Source organism: Corvus cornix, chromosome 2 (genome assembly GCF_000738735.6).
Source record: "Corvus cornix cornix isolate S_Up_H32 chromosome 2, ASM73873v5, whole genome shotgun sequence".
Lineage (NCBI taxonomy): Eukaryota > Metazoa > Chordata > Aves > Passeriformes > Corvidae > Corvus > Corvus cornix.
Genome location: NC_046333.1, coordinates 91,718,502 through 91,740,443, shown reverse-complemented (window position 1 = coordinate 91,740,443; position 21,942 = coordinate 91,718,502). Strand labels below are relative to the sequence as shown.

General features: G+C 42.8%; 1 protein-coding gene across 1 annotated transcript in view; it reads right to left on the bottom strand.

Moving 5' to 3' along the window:
• Positions 1-20,862, bottom strand: part of CTNNAL1 (catenin alpha like 1) — a 57,451-nt gene extending 36,589 nt beyond the window's left edge. The window contains exon 1 of the mRNA XM_039570676.1: positions 20,658-20,862. Within this exon, the coding sequence (XP_039426610.1) occupies positions 20,658-20,783 (126 nt within the window). The 5' untranslated portion in view covers positions 20,784-20,862. The remainder of the gene's footprint in view (positions 1-20,657) is intronic.
• Positions 20,863-21,942: the final 1,080 nt, after the last annotated feature.

Below are 21,942 nucleotides of genomic sequence, written 5' to 3'. Positions count from 1 at the left end.
ATTTGTCCAAAACACCCAACATGAGGAAACAGAGAGCCTTTCCCCTCACAGAGGAGAAAGGCAGGATTGCAGAAGCAGCTTCTCAACCAAGGCATTAGGCGAACATGAGAACAGTATGGAATCCTGCCACCCACAATTAACTAACTATAAACTCCATTACAAACATGAGCTTTGCATTCTGCTACAACAACTATTTTCTAGTGAGAAGCAGGACAGAAATAAAACTCTGTAGTTTCAAACATCCTAAACCAGCATAAAAACCCAACAAAAATAGTCCTGACTGTCCTTGTCTCCCACTCTCATGTTTGCAATGAATTCATCTGATGTGGGTTAAATCTCAGTTGTGGAGAACGTGATGCTTGTTAGTTTTCCCCATAACCAGGTCCCCAGACATGTTCACTGCATAGCTTTATGAATATTTTTGGTGGGAAACAGTACAGCCTGGAGAGAGAAAGATGAACAGAAGTGCTCCTTTCAGCAGCAGTTTAGAACAAAATGCCCACAGAACTCCACTGTAAGCCACATCTCCAGGAACTCAAAGATGTCTGTTGAGAGAATCTCAGAATTACATGAATTACTTAAGTGTCTGAACATCTTAGCTATATCAGATTGATCACAGATGTCTTTGCTGCTCCTCAAAAAAACAAAAATCATCATTAACTCATACAGTCTCCTACCAGTCAAGCCTGTTGTGGGACAGGAGCACACAAGCTGTACCTGTAATGCTCACTTCAGATTCAAGGACATAGCAGGAAGCAGTGTAAGAACTGTTCTGCTTCACGATTTGATCGATGCCCAAGGTTTACCCTTCAGATATCACTGAGTCGTCTTTCTGGAGAAAAAAAAGAGTGGTGTTGTTTAACACCTCGCTGAGGCTGGTTTTGAATGCCAGAAGCTGGTTTAGCCAAATTTCCAGTATTAAACCCTTTGCAGTGGGAAATGTCAACACTTCATAGAGGGCTTTGCACACACAAGAAAAATAAAAAAGCCAAAAAAACTAAGAACAGTGCTGCCCTATGGAAGAACTGCTATGAGAATAGAAGAATATTTTGTTCTAGTACAAAACATCAGTATAGAAATGCATTGTCTGCCCACTGTCTTCTTATATACGCCCTACTCTTCCAACATGTACCTAAGCCACAAGGTCTAAAGGAAGGCCACTTTGTATAATTCATACAATAAATCTGTCCCTGCAAGAGTCCCCTGAATCACTTCAACTCCAGTGCCTATAAACCCCAGATGCCTTTCCAGTGAAAAGATCTTCTTACAATGAAGACAGAGTCCTATTAGAAAGTAAACTGAGGAAACATCTGAGCATCGCCAAATCCATTTTAGATGAGGAATGACATTCCTCAAAACACACAATTGTCATCACTTCAGTGGAAATCCAGACCAACATGAAATTCATAGTAAAAACAACTGCATTAGGCAGCTCCCCTGAATTCTTGCATTGTAGATACTTCAGGTATACAGAATTAACAAATACCCATCAGCAGCTAATCTAACAGTGCCAGCTGGTGAATTCTTGAGTAGGCATGGCTAGCAAGCCAACTGAGAGCATTAGTCCAAATGCTGAGGAAAACCAAATTGACAGAGGGTCACAACTGTGCTTCTTCAACTGGTTTTTAAGCAAACAGCAACTCAATGCTGGGTTAATATCACATTCACATAGTTATTGACTTCTCAGAAGTACACATAAAATAACACTGGCCTAAAACAAACTGCAAGTTTACATACTGGCTGCAAGTTTACCTCCCACAGCATTTTACACCAGTAAAAGTTTAAACATGTTCTGCATAATCCTGAAAAAAAATGCATATGCAAATAACACTGCAGAGTGAAAGGAATCCTACTGTCTCTTACAAATCATCAAGGGCATTTATTTTAATTCCCATGTTACTGCAGAGGTATGCAAGTAATAAAAACCATGAAGATATCACAGCTTAAATTTCTTTTTTAAAGTCTTACAAAACACTCTAAGGAACATGAGTGCCTTTTACATTTCTATTATTTCTTTAGCATTCTCTTCAGAGGGCATCATAATTTTTGCAGAAAAAAGTCCTCTACTACCCCTGCCAAAGTTAAGCAAGAACAAGCAGCTGTTTTGACAGGTCCATCACCAGTGTCATCTTAACCTCATGATGTTCAACAAGGCTACATACAAGGTCTTGCACTGGGGCTGGGACAATCCCCAGTACCAGTGCAGGCTGGGGGATGAATGGATTGAGAATAGCCCAGCAGAAAATGACTTGGGGGTACTGGTGCGAGAAAAATTGGACATGAGTCAACAATGTGCTTGTATCCTGGGCTGCATCCAAAGCAGTGTGGACAGCAGGCTGAGGGAGGGGATTTTTCCCCTCTACACTGCTCTGGTGAGACCCCACCTAGAGTGGGGTGTACAGCGCTGGGGTTCCCAACAGAAGAAGGACATGGACCTGTTGAAGACAGTTCAAAGGAGGGCCATGAAGATGGTCAGAGGGATGGAGCACCTCTCCTACGAAGACAGGCTGAGAGAGCTGGGGTGGTTCAGTCTGCAGAAGGCTCCAGAGAGACCTTATAATATATAAAATGCATATTTTATGAGTGGCATTTTAATATATAAAGGTAGCTTAGAAGAAGATTAGGAAAGACTTTTTACCAAGGCCTGTAGTGACAGTAGAGAGGTCAATTGTTTTAAACTAAAAGAGGGTAGATTCTGACTGGACTTAAAGAGGTTACTTTTCACCATGAAGGTGGTGAGGCACTGGAACAATTTCCCTGAGGTGTGGAAGACCCATCATTTTAAGAGTTCAAGGCCAGGTAGTTTGAACAACCTGGGGCTTCGATGGCGCTTTGAGTAACCTGGTCTAGTGGAAGGTATTCCTGCCAATGGCAGGGGGGGCAGAACTAGATGGTCTTGAAAGGTCCCTTTTAACCCAAACCATTCTCTGATTCTATGACCTACTCTAGACACCCACATGAGTAGCTTGTATATGAACATTAAACTCAGCCTATGGTTATACACAGCAGCTGAGGCTTTGCAAATATCTCCTGGAATAATGAACTCTTAGCTGAGTAACAGAATTTCTTCTCTGACTGGCTAACGTGGGGCCAGTATAGTAACTATCTTAACACTGGAATGGATGGAAGTTTGTTGAGCCCTGTAATTATTTTCTCAGAGAAGTCAAAAAACTGTATGGATTGACAGTTAAAAACAACCATGGTGAGAAAACTAAAACAGAAGTTGGTCAAGAAGTTTGAAACATCACAGCAAACAGCTTCATGCAACACCTCTTTCAAGTGTGATCAACATTAGGTAGCAAATGCAGCCTGTACTGATATCCGATTTGCATAGGATGTTTCCTATAAAAAACTAAGTAACAAACAGCCCTGAAATAGGAGTAGGTAGGTCATGATAAAAGAAAGATATGAAATACAGATCAGTTAAAAAAAACGGGCTGGGTTTGGTTCTAGAAACGTGAGTTACACATACCAAATGTAAAATGCTTAATAATGTCAAAGGCATGAGGAAAGCTGTTCTGATACAAGAAGGGCTTCTCATAACCTGCCACCGGCAGAAAACACTGCTGTACAAACAAGGAGAAAGATTTCTCAGAATTATGCGTTCTCATTCCCTCAGAGAGTGTTAAAAGTGACAGGTACATCCTCCATTTCAAATCAAGTTTTGAAAAAGCAGAGGTAATAGCAACTGCAGTTTAGGATTCTTTTCAAGAATTAATTTAGCTTGTGATTAACAGTCAGGGTTAAAAAAAACCCCCAAGATCTTAACTTAGCAAGGAGAGGAATTTCACTAGTTTGTTAAGTGAAGGAAACAGTTCTGAATTGTGCCTCAGAACACAAATACAGCAGTGAGCATTAAAAGGCCAATAGGAAAGGCTTCTAAAATAAAGAATAAGCAAAGGTTTTACTCCTGACTTTTAAACAATATTTAAAACAAAGATAAAAAATTGGACAAGCTAAATGGAGAAAAGGAAAGACCCAGAAGAAACTTAAGGAATTTTCTCCCCAATAACCAGCCAAAGAAACCCTAAGAGCCTATACAAAACTGGACTAGTAAAACTTGCAGCATTTAAGATATTTCCGATTACAGAAAATTGCTTATCCCCTGCAGTCCATCCAGTTGCAACCAGACTAGAACTATCACTGTTTTAATTTTTTTTTTAATGAAGGAAACCCCTGCGAGTCCAAGAACATCATCTAAGACCTCCCTCAAGCTTAACACCTCCCCAATATTTAATCTGTTATATTCTGATCATGTATTTCCCAGTCACCAACATCTGTGATGTTTGGACAGGACTTAGCAGCTGAAAAGATTACCTGCAAGTCTCTTTGAACAAGGGCAATACGTTACATGATGTTTACTTAAGGATTTAGTGATCAGGTCTTAGAAAGGAAACAGTCCTTTTGATGGTACTCACCCTCTGTTTAATGTGAGCTCTTACACTATTTCCGTGGAATGTTTATCTGAGATTTGAGACAATCAGTTTAAGGAGTGTACAGTCTCAAGAATCTGTCAGCTACAATCTTTGTCACTTGTTATGAGAAGCCCCAGAAAAATAATGGCCTTTTCTCAAGTATTTTACCAAAGCTAACAGATACAGCCATAACGTATCAAGATGTACTTCATATTTAAGGAAACAAGCTCAGTTGTGGCAATTTTTGAGCAGCTGTTTTCAGATCTTTTTGAAGGCCTTCAGATACTGACATTTAAGTCATCATACACTTCATGCTCAGGAAGCATCATGACAACACGCTGAGTTAAAAATATTCTAATGTCTATTTATTGTCAGTGTAATTAAGTCTTGCATGACAGAATTAAGTGATACTTAAGAGACTGGGTTTCAGGAAGTATTTATAGACACCTATAAATAAAACCACAGGAAATATAGTTATTTCATGGCCCTTGCTACAAACACAAGAGTTAAGCTGACAAGTCATGTTGGAAGATACCCTGCCCACCTCTCTGCCTGGGAAAGTACCCACATTGTACTCAGGATGATTTCAACTCTCAAGAGTAGCATTTGTTACTGCCTCTTATGTGGTGGGTTGACCCTGTCTGGATGCCAGGTGCTCACCAAAGACACTCTATCAATCCCCTCCTCAGTAGGAAAAGGGAGAGAGAAAATATAATAAAAGGCTTCTGGGCTGAGATAAGGAAGGGAGAGATCACTCACCACTTACCATCATGGCCTAAATAGCCTCTGCTTGGGGAAATTAAGTGAATTTAATTTCAATAAATGAATTTTTAAATCAGAGTAGGATTGTGAGAAGTAAAACAAATCTTAAAAATACCTTCCCTCTACCCCTCCCTCCTGGCCTTAATTTTATTTGTGATTCTCTACCTCCTTTTCCCCAGCAGCACAAGAAGACAGAGAATGGGGGCTGTGGTCAGTTCCTCATATGCTGTTTCTGCTGCTGCTTCCTCCTCAGCAAGAGGTTTCCTTCCCCTGCTGCAGCATGAGGCCTCTCCCATGGAAGACAGCCCTCCATGAACTTGTCCACCATGAGTCCTTCCCATGGGCTGAAGTTCTTCATGAAGTGCCCTAGCATGGGTCCCTCCCATGAAGTGCAGTCCTTCAGCAACAGGCTGCTCCAGCATGGATGCTCCTTGGGATCACAAATCCTGTCAGGGAACCTGGTCCAGCATCACCTCATCTCCTGCAAGGAGCCACTCCAGCGCAGGCTTCCCATGGGGTCACAGACTCCTTCAGAGATCTACTTGCTCCACCATGGATCCCTGCATCCCTGTGAACCTCCATGGGCTGCAGGGGGACAGCTCATTCACCATGGTCTTCACCACAGGCTGCAGGGGAATCTCTAGTCCTGCAACTGGAGCATCAACTTCGGTGTCTGCAGAGTTGTTTGTCTCATATTATTGCTCCTCTCTTCTCTGGCTGCAATTCCTTCTGCACAATACCTTTTCCCTCCTCTTAAATACATTATCACAGAGGCACTGTGATAATCCTGTGCATCCCTGACTGGCTTGGCCTTGGCCAGCAGCAGGTCCATCTTGGAGCCATCTGGCATCGGCCCTGTCAGACATGGGGGAAGCTTCTGGTAGCTTCTCACAATCCACCCCTGCAGCCTCCCCACTACCAAAACCTTGCCACACAAACCCAACACATTCTGGAAAAGAGAAGGCTTTGAGTGACGTCATTGCAGCCTTCCAGTGCCTGAAGGGAACCTACAGGAAAGATGGAGAGGGTCTACTACAAGGGCATGTAGTGACAGAGTAAGGGGGAATGGCTCCAAACTGAAAGAGAATCTGTTTAGAATAAAGATTTGGAAAAAAAAAATCTTTACTCTCAGGATGGTGGGGCACTGGAACAAGTTGCCCAGAGAAGTGGATGGCCTATCCCTGGAAGTGTTCAAGGCCAGGCTGGATGGGGCCCTGAGCAACCTGATGTAAGGGAAGGTGTCCCTGCCCTTGGCAGGGAGAGTTGAAACTAGATGACCTTTAAGGTCCCTTCCAACCCAGGCCATTGATTCTTTAATTCTGTATTGATCAGCTTTCCTGCTAGAAAAAATTCAAGATGTTTTCTCTATGCTATGAGGATTAGCTGCCTTAGAGTAACAGCTCCTCTTCCATTTTGTGCATTTTCTGCTTTCTACCTTCCATTAACTTTATAACAGGAGAAAATTTGTTTCTGAAAAAAAAAAAAAAAAAAAGTAATACCAGGAATGGAAAGTCTTTGCTAGGAAAATGTGATAGCACTACATACTGGCCGTACAAGAAGAGTGCTATAAGGTAAATTTAGTTGCATTTAATACAACATGTAGAAATCTTGGTGAAAAAGGCCTTTCCCACACTGCTTGTACTTTCCTTCGTTCTTCTTGAGTTTGGGGGCACAGAGGAACATCTAATATTACATTTTAGGTACTGTCTCTCATTAGGTCTCATGTACTCCTTGTGGATGATCAGGTCTTCAGACTCCTTTACCCAGACAGCAGCACATGTTGTTCTAACGCCCACACCATGCATCAGAGAGAGTGGAGAAGGAGCAGCTGGCATTTGACGTCCTGTCCATAAGGGCTACAAAGAGAACTGTAACACAGACTTCTCATCACAAGATGAGCCTCAGGGTTCTTAGGAAGTGAACAAGGACTACTTGCTTACCTGTCCTAAAAACCAAAAGTTGGTTAAGATTAGATGCCTGTCCAGGCACTAATGGAAATCTTAAGCATTTTGTAGAATTTCAAGCACTAAATTTTTTTTTTTAAAGTTCAGCTAGTATGTGGATTTTCAGACTTGGAAAGCCTTATCTTTCTACTCATATTTAATCTTGTAGAAAAATTCAACAAATAAACTTTGCAGAAACTCAATTTTGAAAGTTTTCAAAGGCTGGAAAAGACTAACCAAAATGAAATTCAACTGCACTAACTACTAATGCACTAGTTAATTGTAAAAACCAATATTCTACTTATACTGAAAACATTGTTTGAAACAATTATGGACAATTGAACCAGAACAGTTTCTTTACGAGTTATTATTCAAAGGGCCAATCAACCCCTTCTTACAGAAGTCACACAGACCTTAACACATCATTCAGGACGCTGAGTCAACACTTTTAAGACAGCTTCCATGAGGTGATGTGATCCAGCTACCCGCTATTTAGGAATTTTCCTCAGTTCCTCTAGTCTGGTGTCTAGAAGAGCAGTACAAATGCACTGCATACCCAGGACTGCTGAGTACTGTCAGACTTGTGGCATTGAGACTGTTGTATTTGTACCTTTACCTGGAGGCTTTAAAAAAGTATCTTTCATAAAAACCTTCAGGGAAGCAAATTAAATAAACAACTTTAACAACCTGTAGGCTGGTTCACTTATCTGTGGGCAAATGCAAACACGCTTAGTGGAGCCTCAGGCAATCTTTCACAGCAGTGTCTAACAAGCTGGCAAGCCACCTCTGAAAAGGAAGAAGGAACAACCAATGACCTGCAGCGACAAGTAGGAGCTGCCAAGCAACACAAAACAGCCCTACTAGCTCGGATCACTGGGGTACCTAACCTAGTATCTTATATCCCATAGTCCTCAGCATGCTTGCCTAGGAAAGATCACGAGAGTTTAAGCAGCAAATCCAACACGAGCTATAATGCAGTTGTAACCAGATTTCCAGCTGGTTAACTGCAAACTCTACATTTAATTTTAAAACACTACCATACCTAATTGTGCACTTCTCACAAGATAGAAATATTATCTGAAAGGGGTCAAAACCATCCTCTTCACCTCTTTTAGATCTACACTTCAAAATCTTCTCTTTGTAAAGTTCACTGGGAAAGACAAGAGTACACAACTTCAAATTCAAATACTCACCTCAGATTATTAGTACCATTGCTATGTACTTGTCAGACATTCTTGGAATTCTTAAGAGATCAAAAGAAAGGATTCAACTCGGAGCAAGACTGTACTATAGTAGTGAATACCCTCTCTTTGTGCTGAATGCATTCCTAGAAAACCAAGGAACTTTTAAATTTCAAGTTCCAAACCAAACACCATTGTGAAAATGATTAGCCAAAATGTGATATAGATTAACTTGTTCAAATGCAGTGGAGCAATTTGATGACACCAACTTATTTCCTCCAGGGATTATTTTGGGGTTGGGGCTTTGCGTGGTGGGGTTTTTTGGTGCTGGCTTTTTTTTCCCCAAAGCAATAAGAACTCTGAAAACTTCAGGACTTTTTTTTTCCCCCCATGGGAATAAATTATTTCCAATTCTTTCTTCTTCTTTTTTTTTTTTTTTTTTTTTTTTTAAGTTGTGAAAAGGAACATCACGGGGAAAAAAAAAGGAATGAACACAGCTCACTGTTCTTGCAGCCTGTGGATTCTTGAATATTATGTAGAGGATTGAATTACTTTAATAATGTTATTAAAGTACCCTACTGTAGAGGAGAAATATGATTTCTTTTTAATGTTCTCTTTTCACAGACTCCTTAAAATCAGAGATCCCCACTGATCTGCAGAGGTGAAGCAGAAAAGTACACAGAAACTGACCTGCACTGCTGCTATTCCCTCCTCTTTTTTCCACACATGGATGAGGAGACAGATCACTGAAAAACCCTCAGTGAGGCTTGACCGCTGATCAAAGATACCTTGTTTACTCTTACTGCCACAGGCTGTACTAGTCAGAGGACTGTCCCACCTTCCACCCAAAAAAGGCATTGTCAGAATTTCTATAGGAATGAGCGACCAAGAAAAAGGTTGTCATTTTCAGACAATTCAAGTTCAAGCTTTCTTCTCTTTTTTAAGAGATGTATGCAAGTTCACAGACTGAGCGGGCACCAAAATTTGTACCTTTGAGCAACTTGACATGAGTGGGCAAAGATAGTTTTTCAAACAAGGTCCAACTTAACTTCTTCTCATTATACAATATGAGCATCAACAAGCACACTGGACATCATAAAATATGCATTTACCTATTACAAAATGTGTCCAGAAGTAAAACTGGCTTTCTAACTCAACTGCTGTCTTGAAGTTTGAGAAGCACAACTACCTCACACTAGAAGAGGTGAGCATAAGCTAGTTGACCAAATAATTGGGTTTCAGGGCATACAAGGCAGTACATTTTCCTCCCCTCCTGTTGCCCTTCAGGTCAGTATTTCCTTACTCAAACAGATAGGTTTCATAAACAAAGCAATTCCCATTTTTCATTCCACACCTAGAAATCCTGGGCAGGATTAAGCCTAAGAAAATTCAACTCAGAGGGAAGATCACTGTTAAAAGTGTACTTTCAGATGTGGTTAAAACAGATGCAGACATGTTTTCAGCACCAAGTCTCAGAAATAACTCAATTTACTAACATAATCAGGTGACCTCAAAACCAGAGACTGGCAAACAATAATTCTGGCTTTTCCCCCTAAATTGCTGTTGTAAATGTACCTAACCTTGTACTGCTTGTGCAAACAATGCCTGAGCCATCTCTGAGCTGCTTATCCAAAACAACACCACTGTTGAAGAACTAAAAATTCAGACATTGTAAAAAAGGATGTAGCAGGGACAACACACTTATACCACCTGCCACTGAGAATTCTCCCTCTTCAAACCAGGATTGGCTCCTGAAGATGCAGAAAATAATCCTTGTTAGTTCCATAAGCAGGTGGCTTCCCTGCCGTGAATACCAGCTATTCAATCCTTCTTGCTTTGCATGTTCCCAACAGAAGAGTTCCTGCAGCCTCTTTCAGAGAGGGCTTCATTAGCAGCATTTTGCCATTCCACTTCAGTTCAGAGCAACACCTGGTATTCCGTTTTGAAAAGCACATACTTGCTCTAGGGATTAACTGAGAAGTACAGTGTGCTCTGGAAAAGGCTATGCAAATCCAACCACTATCCACCTACAGGAGTGCAAAACAAAACAGAAACTTCATATAATCCAGGAACTATTATCTTATTTATGCTTAAGTTCCTGTATGTTCTTTTGATTGCTTCATTGAAGAGCTCCAGGGCAATAAAAACTCATTCAGTTGGAAAATTAAAGAATATTTAAATGTAACATGGAGATACAACACAGAATCTTTGATAATTAAAAGGGAACACTCCATGCACTGGTCACTCCTATATGTTAAGTGCTTGCAACATTGGACAATATTACTCTTCTAAACATTTTTCATACCTGTGAATAAACAAACAAACAAACAAAAATACTATCACAACCCCCATGTTGAAAAGATTATGTTACTACATACTAAATTTTGCTTTATTGTTATTTGAAAAGACAGGATTTGTGTGGTTCTAAATAGTTATATTCATTCTGCTTAACAAAAACATGTCTGTAAGACAAAAGCAACAGCACAATTTTTTATTTTTCTATGTACATCTGAAAGAACTTTAGGATTTGCTCATACATAACTTTTGCAATTTGTGTTTAGGATTTATCTTACCATTTGAGAATTCATTTTAGGCATATATGTGAGAAACAATCCAATTCAGTATCTAAAGCAGAGTGACAGTTATAAGTTGGCTCTAGAGTCTATATCACTTCTCATTTACCCCATTAGCTTTAAACAAGGCTATTAATGAAATGCAATACAGCTCAAAGAGTAAAAAATAGACTTTAAGGTTCTATCTAGCAAGGGTTATACTTTTCCAATTAATTAGAAACATAAAACAAATCCATGAAGAAAGCCACAGGCTCATAGTACCATACAACAGTTTTACTAAACTATAATCAGAGTTGTTTGCAATCATTAATTCATAAATCATGCTTTGGGGATTTCCCTACCTAATCTGTCTAAAACCATCTGTTAACAATGCTGAATAGCAAGAAAGCTGCTCTAATTCTTCTTGTGCAAGATCACAGAGTGGCAGTTTTGATTTAATACTCATTCTGCTGGAGAACTACAAAAATTTGTTTAATCTGTAGAGAAGTCATTAATCAGATCTCAAAAATATGAAAGATAAGTTACCATCGAAAAAGAGCAATTGATTTTCAGCTATGTCAGTAAAAAGCATCTTCCTTCAGCCACTTGAAATGTTACTCTGACTCATTTATCACATCAAAGACTAAGCTATTGAACATTACAAAGCAGTAGCCAAGCTTAACTCAAAGCCAATTTTACTGTCCAAGGGTTCACAAAACAAAAATCCTGAAACCACAGCTGTTTTATGATAGTGCTGTTGCTCATGTGATAAAATGTTCGAGTGTAACTTTCCTTGTAAAGCAGAATATAATTAGTGATAGTAACATCATTAATTATTAATGTAACAAAATAATTTACCTCTTTAAGTTATTCTAAGGTACTCCTGGGCTCCCCAGCATACCTTAAAAACCACAACTGTAAATGATTATCTATTTCTCTTTCAATGTTTCATGATGACCTAGCTCCACTGACTAAAAGCTGTCAATTAAAAACTAGTCTCATTAAAAGGAAACCTGCAATCACATCAGCCAAGAAATATAATTGATACTTTGACTGAAATAATCACCTTCTCTACATCCAGATGACAATCTCCTAAGATAAGCTCTTCTGCATAAATCAAAGTGAAACAATCAGCCTCCTTTAGGGACACAGAGCACCAAGCGTAGGCTGAGTAACAGGCTGAGCTTCTGCCAGAAAAAGAATTTACATGGAGCGCGAGATGCTTAACACAAACCAGAAGCTCACAACTTAACTGGCAATACCTATGGAAGCGCAGGGAGAAGAGTCAGTGAGTTAGTGACTAATGGGAACTACGGAGGCGCAACTCTGTACCCAGGCAGCACCATCTGCTTCCGGACGCACAGCAGTCGGAGCATATGATCCATGGCAGAGCTTCTCTGCCGTACAGGATGTAAACTCACAAGAGTTTAGCAGGAGGCTTGCTCCATACAAGTTACAACGCAAGCCTTTACACCACAATTCCTAATTTTATTACTCAACAGTAGTGCCAAGTTTCAAGTTTAAAGTGAGTACCAAATTAATTCGTAAGATAGAAAATTCTGGAAGAGAGGAGAAACCAGTTTCTCAAAGCTTTCAAGTTATTGGGATTTTTAAAGTCCTGAAGAATAAAGACAAGGTCCCAAGAAGCATTTTAAAAGGAGTGCATGCAGATCTTTTTTTTCCCCCAGATGCAATGAGCTGAAGACAAATATGGATCATCCTACTTTAAAAAAAAAAAAAAAAATTCCCATTCTCCAAAAAGAGACATAAGGGGCAATGCACAAGCTCTGGCACCATACTGGAGCAACAACAGCCAACAATGTAAGAACCCTTTAGCACCTCTGACATATGAAAGAGAAAGACCTAGAGGTAACAAAAAAATGCCCAGTGAAACAAGGCAGCCAAGGGATTTGCTGGAACAAATCTGTCAGTGCATCTGCTGCATGGGAAATGCAAGTAAGTTGAAATGGATCTGAGCTTGGACTGAATGCTGAAGTGCAGGAAGGGAATGAGACTATGCATATTCCTTAAGATTATGAATATTGTCCAGAGAGTATATGAGACACTTCTACTTAAGACTCTAAATGAGAAAGAGAGAACACATTTGATTAACAAGTTCAAAAGTTGGTATGTAATGAGCCTGTACTGCAATGCAATACTATGACTACAGACATTGAAACATTAGCTTATATACAAGATTGATGCATGATGCAGAGGAAAAAAAGACATGGAGAATGTAGTGGGTTGTTTCCCCCCATTTTTGTAGACTTTCAAGAAAAAAGAGCTAGTGATACTAAATTAGAAGCCTAACAGTGCTTTTAATATAGAACTCTCTGCTTCAAAGCTGTTAGAAACAAAACAATTGAATTTCAGAAGATTCCTCTCTTCCAATCTCTCCAAACTGTCGAGTTCCTTCTGAAGGGCTGCACAGCCCTCTAGGGTATCAGCCACTCCTCCCAGCTTTGTGTCATCAGTGACCCTACTGAGGAGGCACCTGTCCTTTCAGGCAAGTCACTGATGAACCAGTTAAACAATACTGGGCCCAGTACTGAACCTTGGGGGACACCACTTGTGACAGGTCTCCAGCTAGACCCTGTGCCACTGGTTACAAACCCTCTGGGATCTGCCATTCAGTCAGTTCTCAACCCACCTCACTGTCCACTCATCCAGCTCATACTTCCTGAGTTGGCCTATGAGGACATTGCAAGAAGCAGTGTCCAAAGTCTTGCTGAAGTTGAGGTAGAAAGATCTGATGCTCTCCCCTCATCCATTCAGGAAGTTGCTTCATCACAGAAGTCAATCAGGTTGGTCAAGCATGATTTACTTTTAGTGAATCCATGCTGACTACTCCTGAAGCCCTTCTTGTCATCCATGTGGATAGAGATTGCTTCTAGAATGAGGCGCTCCATCACTTTTCCAAGGATTAAGGTGAGGATGACTGGCCAGTAGTTCCCTCGCTCCCTTTTCTTACCCTTTTTGTAGGCTGGGGTGACACTTGATTTCTTCCAGCCCTCAGGCACCTCTCCCAATCACCCTGACCTTTCAAAGATGCCTGTGAACAGCCTTGCTGTGGTGTCTGCCAGTCTCTCAGCACTCATGGATGCATCCCGTCAGGGCCCATTGACTTATAGATGTGAAGTTTGCCTATGTGTTCTCTAACCCAATCTTCCTTGACCAGGGAAAATTCTTCCTTCCAACATTCCTCTACTCTGGTCTCCCAAGTTAGAGATCCCTCAGGGCTGGTCTTGTCAATGAAGAGTGATACAAAGAAGGCATTCAGTAACTCTGCCTTCTCTGCATCCTCTGTTATCAGGGTCCCCCCTCCATTTAGCAACAGTCCACATCCCCCTTAGTTTTTCTTTTGTTATTGATGTATTAGAAGAAGCCATCTGAGGACTTCTAAGCCAGCAAATCCACAAAACAGCTTCCCCAAAGACACTGCTAGCCTACAGACAAAATCCAAAGGCCAGTATCAGTAGCACTGACAGTAGCATAGTGAACACCATGTCCACAGTTTTACACTTCTCTTAAATCTCTCTCTTGGACAGTACATGCTTTTTCAGTTCCATGGAGAATAACAAAAGTTCCACTAAAGACACAATAATGTACCAGCTATTTCAGTCCATTTCTTCAGGAGTTATAACACTGATGTTCTCAGTTACTTCCTTACCACAATTCTGCCCTCTTCTTTTGACAGAAAATAAGAACAGAGCAGAGCAGCTATTCATACTTCTGCTCCACTGCAAAAGGAAGTGAAGCAATCCCTACTCCAGAATGTACCTATGTGAGGTACCCGGAAAATCTGTGTGGAATCAAAGTGACTGCAGAACACACTATGAAAATGTTAGATAAAATGAACTGGAACAACTTGCCAACATTAGATGTTATTCACTAAGATTTCAAGGGGCTCAAAGATACAATGGATTGTGTTGACTTTCTCATGCAATCTCCTCCTTAAAACCAGATCAACCAGTCAAGGTACGAATGTTGCCCTGACACTTGTACATGGCAAATCAATACAAAACATTAGAAAGAAGTAGTGGACACCCAAATAAATATGACATATTGGCAAAGATTTAACAAAGATGTTCGTTAAAGGAATTCCTGCCTCACAAAACAACGAGATTTCTCTATAGGCATTGCCCAATTACATGGGTAAGAAGACACTCTGCTGAAAGAAAACTATGAAACAAAGTTCACACCACAGTTTTCAAAGGACATCAAGCAAGTCTTTGAGAGAAAGGGAACCAGACCCTTTGTATGAATATTGAACTCATCAAGAGACAGAATGATGAGTAGGAAAATAAAGGATATCAAGTAAATGATTACTTACTTTAATGGAGTTACACAGAAACCTGTACTGCAACATGAACTATTATATATAATCATAAAGAGGGAGGAGATAAGCAAATAATAAAATGATGAAAATTTGTTGGCGATCCCAATTTATTTGGGACAGTAAAGATAAGATCTGACTACAAAATTGCAGAAACATATTGCAGCACTGACCAGGGAACAAAATGTCAGACCAAAAAATCACTGCAGATTAAAGTGAAACAGACAGGAAAGTACAATCCTAGCATTCCTTGTGAAAGCTAGGTCTGAGCTGACCATTACTCCTCAGCAGCAAGATCTTTTGATAGCAAAACAGACATCCATGAAAAAATCTAACTTGCTTATGATGAAAGCAATTTCCAGGGTCATCTATTCCAGTTCCCTGCTCAAACCAAGTCCACTTAGAGTGAGCTGTTTATAGTCTTATCCATTCTGAACATCTCCAAAATTGCAGACTCTATAGGAGCTCTGCACACCTCACCCAGTATTTGGCCTCCCTTACATTGAAAAAGGCCTTCTCTTGTATCTCATTAGACTTTCCAATGTTCCAACTTCTGTCCATTGCTTCCTGTTCTGCCACCATACATGTCTGGGATCAGTCTGTCTCTGTCTTCTCCATACTTGCCATTAGGTGGGTAGCTGTAGACCTTGGTAAATTCTGCCACTGTCCAGACAAAAAAAACCCAACCCACTGCAGATTCAAGTGACACAGACAGGAAAGTACCATCCTAGCTTACAACATGGAAGCTAACAGACCATTAACCCTCTCTTTTTGAGGTGGAACAAGCCCACTTCCTTCAACCTCTCCCTTTATGTCACACACTCCACTATGTCAGCGTTTCCCTGGTACTGCGAAGCACAGAACTGAACACAGTACTGTACCCCATGCTGCCTCACACGTGCCAAACAACAGTCACTTCTGCAGTCTGCTTGTTACATTCCTGCTACCAACCCCAGGTGCAGCTGGCCATCACTGCTGACCCCCATTCAAGTCATCCACCGGGACTCCCATGCAAAGTTTTCCTGCAGACAGCTGACCCCAGCCTGTATTGCTGCATGGTGTTACCCTGGCTTAGATGCACGACTTGGACTTCACAAACTTCCTGTCATATCATCTTTCCAGCCTGTCCCTCTGTCTAGCAGCCCTGTCCTCCACAGTGTCAGATGCTCCCCAACTTGCTGTAGGGGAGTTCACATGCCTGTTGAATGTGCTGGCCCGTGCTCACCCCAACATTCAGATCATTAATAAAGATGTTAAACAGTACTGGCCCATACTGGTCCTCATATCAGTCCCCGATGATTAACCAGAAAAAAACCCAGAGAAAAGTTTATAGATTATGTATAGACCTCTAGCTTGATGCACAATGGCTATCTAAAGTCAGACCTTCAGTCTGAAAACTGCATCAGTGAGCTTTTCACATACTTAGGAAAACGTCAGCTGTGGCTTCTTTTTTGGGCTCTAATATACAACTCCAGAAACTTCTGGAAAAACAGAATACTGGCAGAACATTATGTAATGTTATACAACATTTACTGAAATGGGAATTATTTTAGCTAGCTTCAGAGAAAGCAAGGAAACAATGCCCTAGTAAAGAACAGGTTTGTTTCATTCACCTCAAGGTATGTACCACTGTTAACTTATGTAGAATCTAAGAGTGACAACAACAACATTCAGAAGCATTGGTATCATGGGCTTTTTGTAGCTAAAATAAAGAAAAGCTTATTTTTTACCATATAGGTCAAGTCAATTCCAAAACCTCTGGCAGGATCTCCTACACCAAGAAAAATGGAAAAACATGTTCAGTAACATATGGGCACACAATCATTCTCCAAAGTGCCTGTGACAAAATGGGCTTTCTGAAGCTTGAGCAGCTATAATCACATTGGTCTCACTCTGGATGCTGGAGGATAGGTCACCTTCAACTGTGAAAAGTGACTTTGTTCTTTCAGGAATATAGAAGTATAGCATGATTTGGGATGGAAGGGAAAGGTCACGTGGTTCATCTCCTGCACTACCAAGGCCTGGGACACCTTCTACTAGATCAGGTTGCTCAGAGCCCCAGCCAATCTGGCCTTGAACACTTCCACGGATGGGGCACCCACAGCATCTCTGGATAACCCATTTCAGTGTCTCACTACCCTCACAGAGAAGAATTTCTTCCTAACATCTAATCTAGACATATCTACTTTCGGCTTAAAGCCATTCCCCCTTGCTCTATCACTACACATCTTTTTAAAAAATCCCTCTCCAGCTTTCTTCTAGATCCTCTTTAGGTACTGGAAGGCTGCAGGTAGTCTCTCTAGAGCCTTCTCTTCTCCAGGCAAACAGATCTCAGAGTTTCCCTCTTTTTCCCAAGTACCCAACTGTGAAGGTTGACAAATATCTATTCTGCTGTTTCTCAGAATACTTCCTTGGAACAGATCTAGACAGACAAACTCCTACGTCTGTGAAGGTACCCGACTGCTGCTAGACTAGCAAACAGGTACAGAATGGCAGCTGCGGAAGCCACTGGTGGAGCCACATCCTGAAAAGTGCTTTTTCCCTGTCCTTGCTTTTCCTCAACTGTTTAAATGACTTGTTATTAAATGAGTCAGCACTGACCACTTCAAACACCCTTCCTGACATGTATTGCCAAAAACTTTCCATTAAAAAAATCAACCCCAAAATAATTAGTCTGGAAATGGGTAGCAGCAGTGAAGGAGATGTCTAGATTTTTAAAGAATGCCATAGTATTATGCATGGAAAATGGAACTAATGACACCTATCCAGGGGAAGAAAATACTACTTATTTTAAAGAAAACTGTGGTGCTTGACCCCATAAGCCATATTTTCTGAACTGCATGCCACATGCTTTGCAAAATACTGTACAATGATTCTTTTCACAGTATAGCTATGTAGAGAGTAAAAAAGGAGTGTTAGCAAAAACGCTTAATACTGTGGCTTAAATCCGTCGTCACTGTCATTTGTGGCACTCTTAAAAATGGGCCACGTCAGGGTCTGAACAGATCTAGTTTAACTCTGTAAATACTCTAAGTTTTAATTGGTTTAAAAAGTTTAAAAATGGTTTAATAAAAAAGTTTAAAATTGGTTTAATAAGTACACGCAGTAATGGCTCTAGGGGTAATTTCTCCTGCTGGAAAGATAGGAATCTTATACCACTGCTGATAGCAAATTTACTCTGTTACAGCACAGTCTATAAAAAAAACCAAGCCACGAAATGCAATTTAAAAAATCAAACAAAACCAGCCCTCACATTTTCTGAGGAAGAACAAGCAGGCAAACACATGTTTACAATATTACAATCAGGACAATGCACGGTACAGTACATGAATTTAAATAAGAATCACTGCAGCTTTTTATTTTTTTGCTTAAAGAAAAAATTTAGCCCCACATAAGAGATTGAAAGTGAGTTTGTCAGACAAGGCACCTTTTGTTTCCTCTTTGCTTAAAATAAGTAGTGAAAAGCAGCAGGAACATTCTGACTATTTTTTTCCAGTAGTATACAAGTATCACATAGCTCTTCTCAGATTTTAACAAAAGGACAAAACTGTGAAGTTAACTTCACAGCAGGAACAAAGCCCTTTGCAAGTGTATTTTGTACAAGCAGAAAAATGAAGTCCTGAGGGTTACTGCATGCACAGCTTATGCAGAATCTTAAAAGCAAATTCTGAGACTAAGAAGTACTCTATAAACACCATTTTGCATAAATTTCCAAACCAAGCCAGCCAGTGAGATCTCAGCTGAGCAATCCAGACAGGCAGAACCAAAAAAACACTACAGTAACTGGGGCACTTTCCCAGGCAGGTGTAGGGAGCTACTGCTGACACCATCAGCAACTTCAGCCTGAATCTGAACAGAGCTCAGTGCTCATGCTTCAAGGGAATGCGCTTGTCTCAAGTCTGGAGTGCCTCAGCAGGAAAACAGTGAGCTCTGAGTGTTCACAAATGCTCAGACACGCTGTATACAGGCAAATGAAAGCTGCTTAAACCTTCTGGAAGATGCTGTCATAGGCTTCGTGGACAATGAAAACTCATACATGACATACTTCTCTGTGGGTTTGTTGCAAGCGTAATAAGATCATTGCTATCAGAGAGTACTCCAGAGAAATAAGAACATATTCATACAAATCTGTTAAAAGTACGAATTTAATATATGCAACTTTATTCAGCTTTTGCATATGGATGTGTTTTTGATTGGTCTTAAGCTTCCTAAAAGAGCTCTCCCTATTTTATCTCAGGACTAGAAAATTCATTTAACTTTACTTTGCCTTGGAACAAGTGGTTCAATCCCTTTGAAGGGCTTTGCTGTACTAACTGTGATTTATCCAAACAGAAAAATAAATACACATTACCATGTTAAGTACAGAAACACAATTACCCATCACAAACCCTTCCTGAAGCCCAGACATATAAATGCAGAACAAGGCTTACCACAGTTCGTTTCCAGATGGGTTATGATGGTAGAAACACAATTTGACCTCACCAGGACTAGTTATTTTTGTATAACTGTTACATATTGTTTAAAAATTTTGTACAGATAGGTTTTGACTTGCTAACTTTATTGATCAGTGCTCAAAGTACAAAATCCTATATAGCAAACACTGTGCTATCTTCAGACATTATTTTTCAAGAAACAAAATTCTAATGAGTATGTCAAACGCCAATTTTGTAACTGTCTGAAAAAAACACCCAACACCACCAACAACAAAAAACCAGCACCAAAATGACTGCCATATAATTACTTAGCAGATCATTAAAAAGCCCAGTTTGGGGGGGTTTAAGGTCACTGAGCACTGTGCGGGACATGCTAAAAGGTCACCAAGACAGTTTACCTATTACCGAACCTCTTAAAAATCGGGCACTACCCTGGGGTGCGGTAGAAGCTCCAACCAATGCAACGCTCAGGCCAGACCGCGAAAACACAAAGCTCCGCCAAAGCCCCTGGAAGACGAGCGCTCTCTCCAGAGCCGAGCTAGGAGGGAAGGAGCGCGCTCCCACGCGGACAGCCAGCAGGCGGGAGGCTCGGGAAGCCGGGAGCGCTCGGGCGGCGGGGCAGTCCCTCCGTCCCCCACCCACCGCGGCGTCCCGGGGCTCGGACCGCCGGCGGCACCGCAGCGCCCGGCGTTACGCAACGCTCCCCCGCGACCTTGCGGGGAACTTCGGAGTCTTTCTCGGGGAGAGACGTGCGAGCAGCATCACCCACACGGCGCCGGCTCCGGCAGCCGCCCGCGGCCGGCGGGACCCCGGGACGGGCGGGAGGGGGCGCGGCTCAGAAAAGCCGGCCCTGCCGGAGCGGCCGGACAGAGGGGGCTACGGAGCGCCGCGACCCGAGCGAGCAAACTTCGGCGGCGGCCGAGCTCCGTCCCGGGCGGGCAGAGCCTCCCGGCAAGAGCCGGGGCTGCCGCCCGCCTCTCAGAGGCTGCGGGGGGAGGGGGGTGGGAAATCGTTCTCCCGCGGCGGTATTCCTACCTGCGACACCAGCGGCACCAGCGTCTGCTCCACGGAGCGCGTGCGGATCTCCAGCCCCGCGTCCGCGCCCAGCCCCGACGAGGACGACGAGGAGACGCCGCTACTGCTGCACGGGGACGTGGCCATAGCGGGGGAGCCGGGCCGGGACCCCCTCCAGCCGCTCCGCCGCGCTCCCGCACGGGCAGCCCGTGCCGCGCCGCTCCCCTCACGCCGCTCCCCTCGCGCCGCTCCGCCCCCGGGCCGCCGCCCCCGCCCCGCGCCCTCCCCGCCCGCCGGGGCTCCGCTGCCGCGCGATGCCGCGCGCGCGCGCCCGGCCCCCCCTTGGCGGCCCCTTCCCCGCCCCTCGGGACGGGGTGGATTTAAAGCGGCAGCTCCCGCTCGCGCGCTTCCCGCCCCGCCGCGGAGCCGGCGCCGGGGGTGCCGCCTGCTCTCCCGCGCCCCTTCTTTCCCGCAGCCCCCCGCCCCACCCCGCAGCTGGCGGAGGAAGGGCGCCGGGAGTGGTCCCGCAGCCACCGCTCCCACCGGGAGTTTCCCCGCCGGTCTCGCTCGGGCGGGGGTAGGCGGAAGGTCCCTGCCCGAGGGGGGAGGCCGGACCAGGCGGTGGCTGAGGGGCTCGGGTGGCCCCAAGGAGGCGGGAGTCCGGGCCGGTGGCCGGCCTTGGGCTGCAGCGGCACCGGCTGGCGCGGACCCCGGGAAGGGTGGTCCCGGTCGGGAAGTGTGGGGCGCCGCTGTGGGGGCCAGGGAGAGGCAGCCGAGGAGCCTCTCTCTTCTTGGGAAGGGCTGCAGTCATGATTCGCCTGCTTTTAGCATCCGGGGGGTTGATGAGGCGTCTCAAACTAAATGCCATCAGCTTCTCTCTTAGAAGACTCACGGCGAAGGGGAAAAAAGGCTTCTGGCTTTGAGTGATTTGTATTCCATACCTGGCTGCTCTTGGAGGACAGCTATCCTGCTTATCCGGGTTTGCCTAGCTCTGGTGTTAAAGCAAGAACATTTGTGACCGATCTAGCAAAAAGAAGGCAAAAGTAATTCAAAGAAATAAAAGTGGTTTGGTTTGTATTGTGCGGTTTGTTGTTCTGGTTTGGAATGAGCGAAATTCCCTTCTCGTTATTTAGTAACCTGTATTTGAAAAGTATCAGTACATGGATGCTTACAGGTCTGATTTGGCTATATGTAACTGGGACGGCTGATTCTTCTACAGGCTCGTCTGCCCGAAGTTGTGGAAAGGGAACGGAGCGCTTCCGGCTGTGATCGCAAACTACCAAGGTGCAAAGCAGCTCCAGCCCAG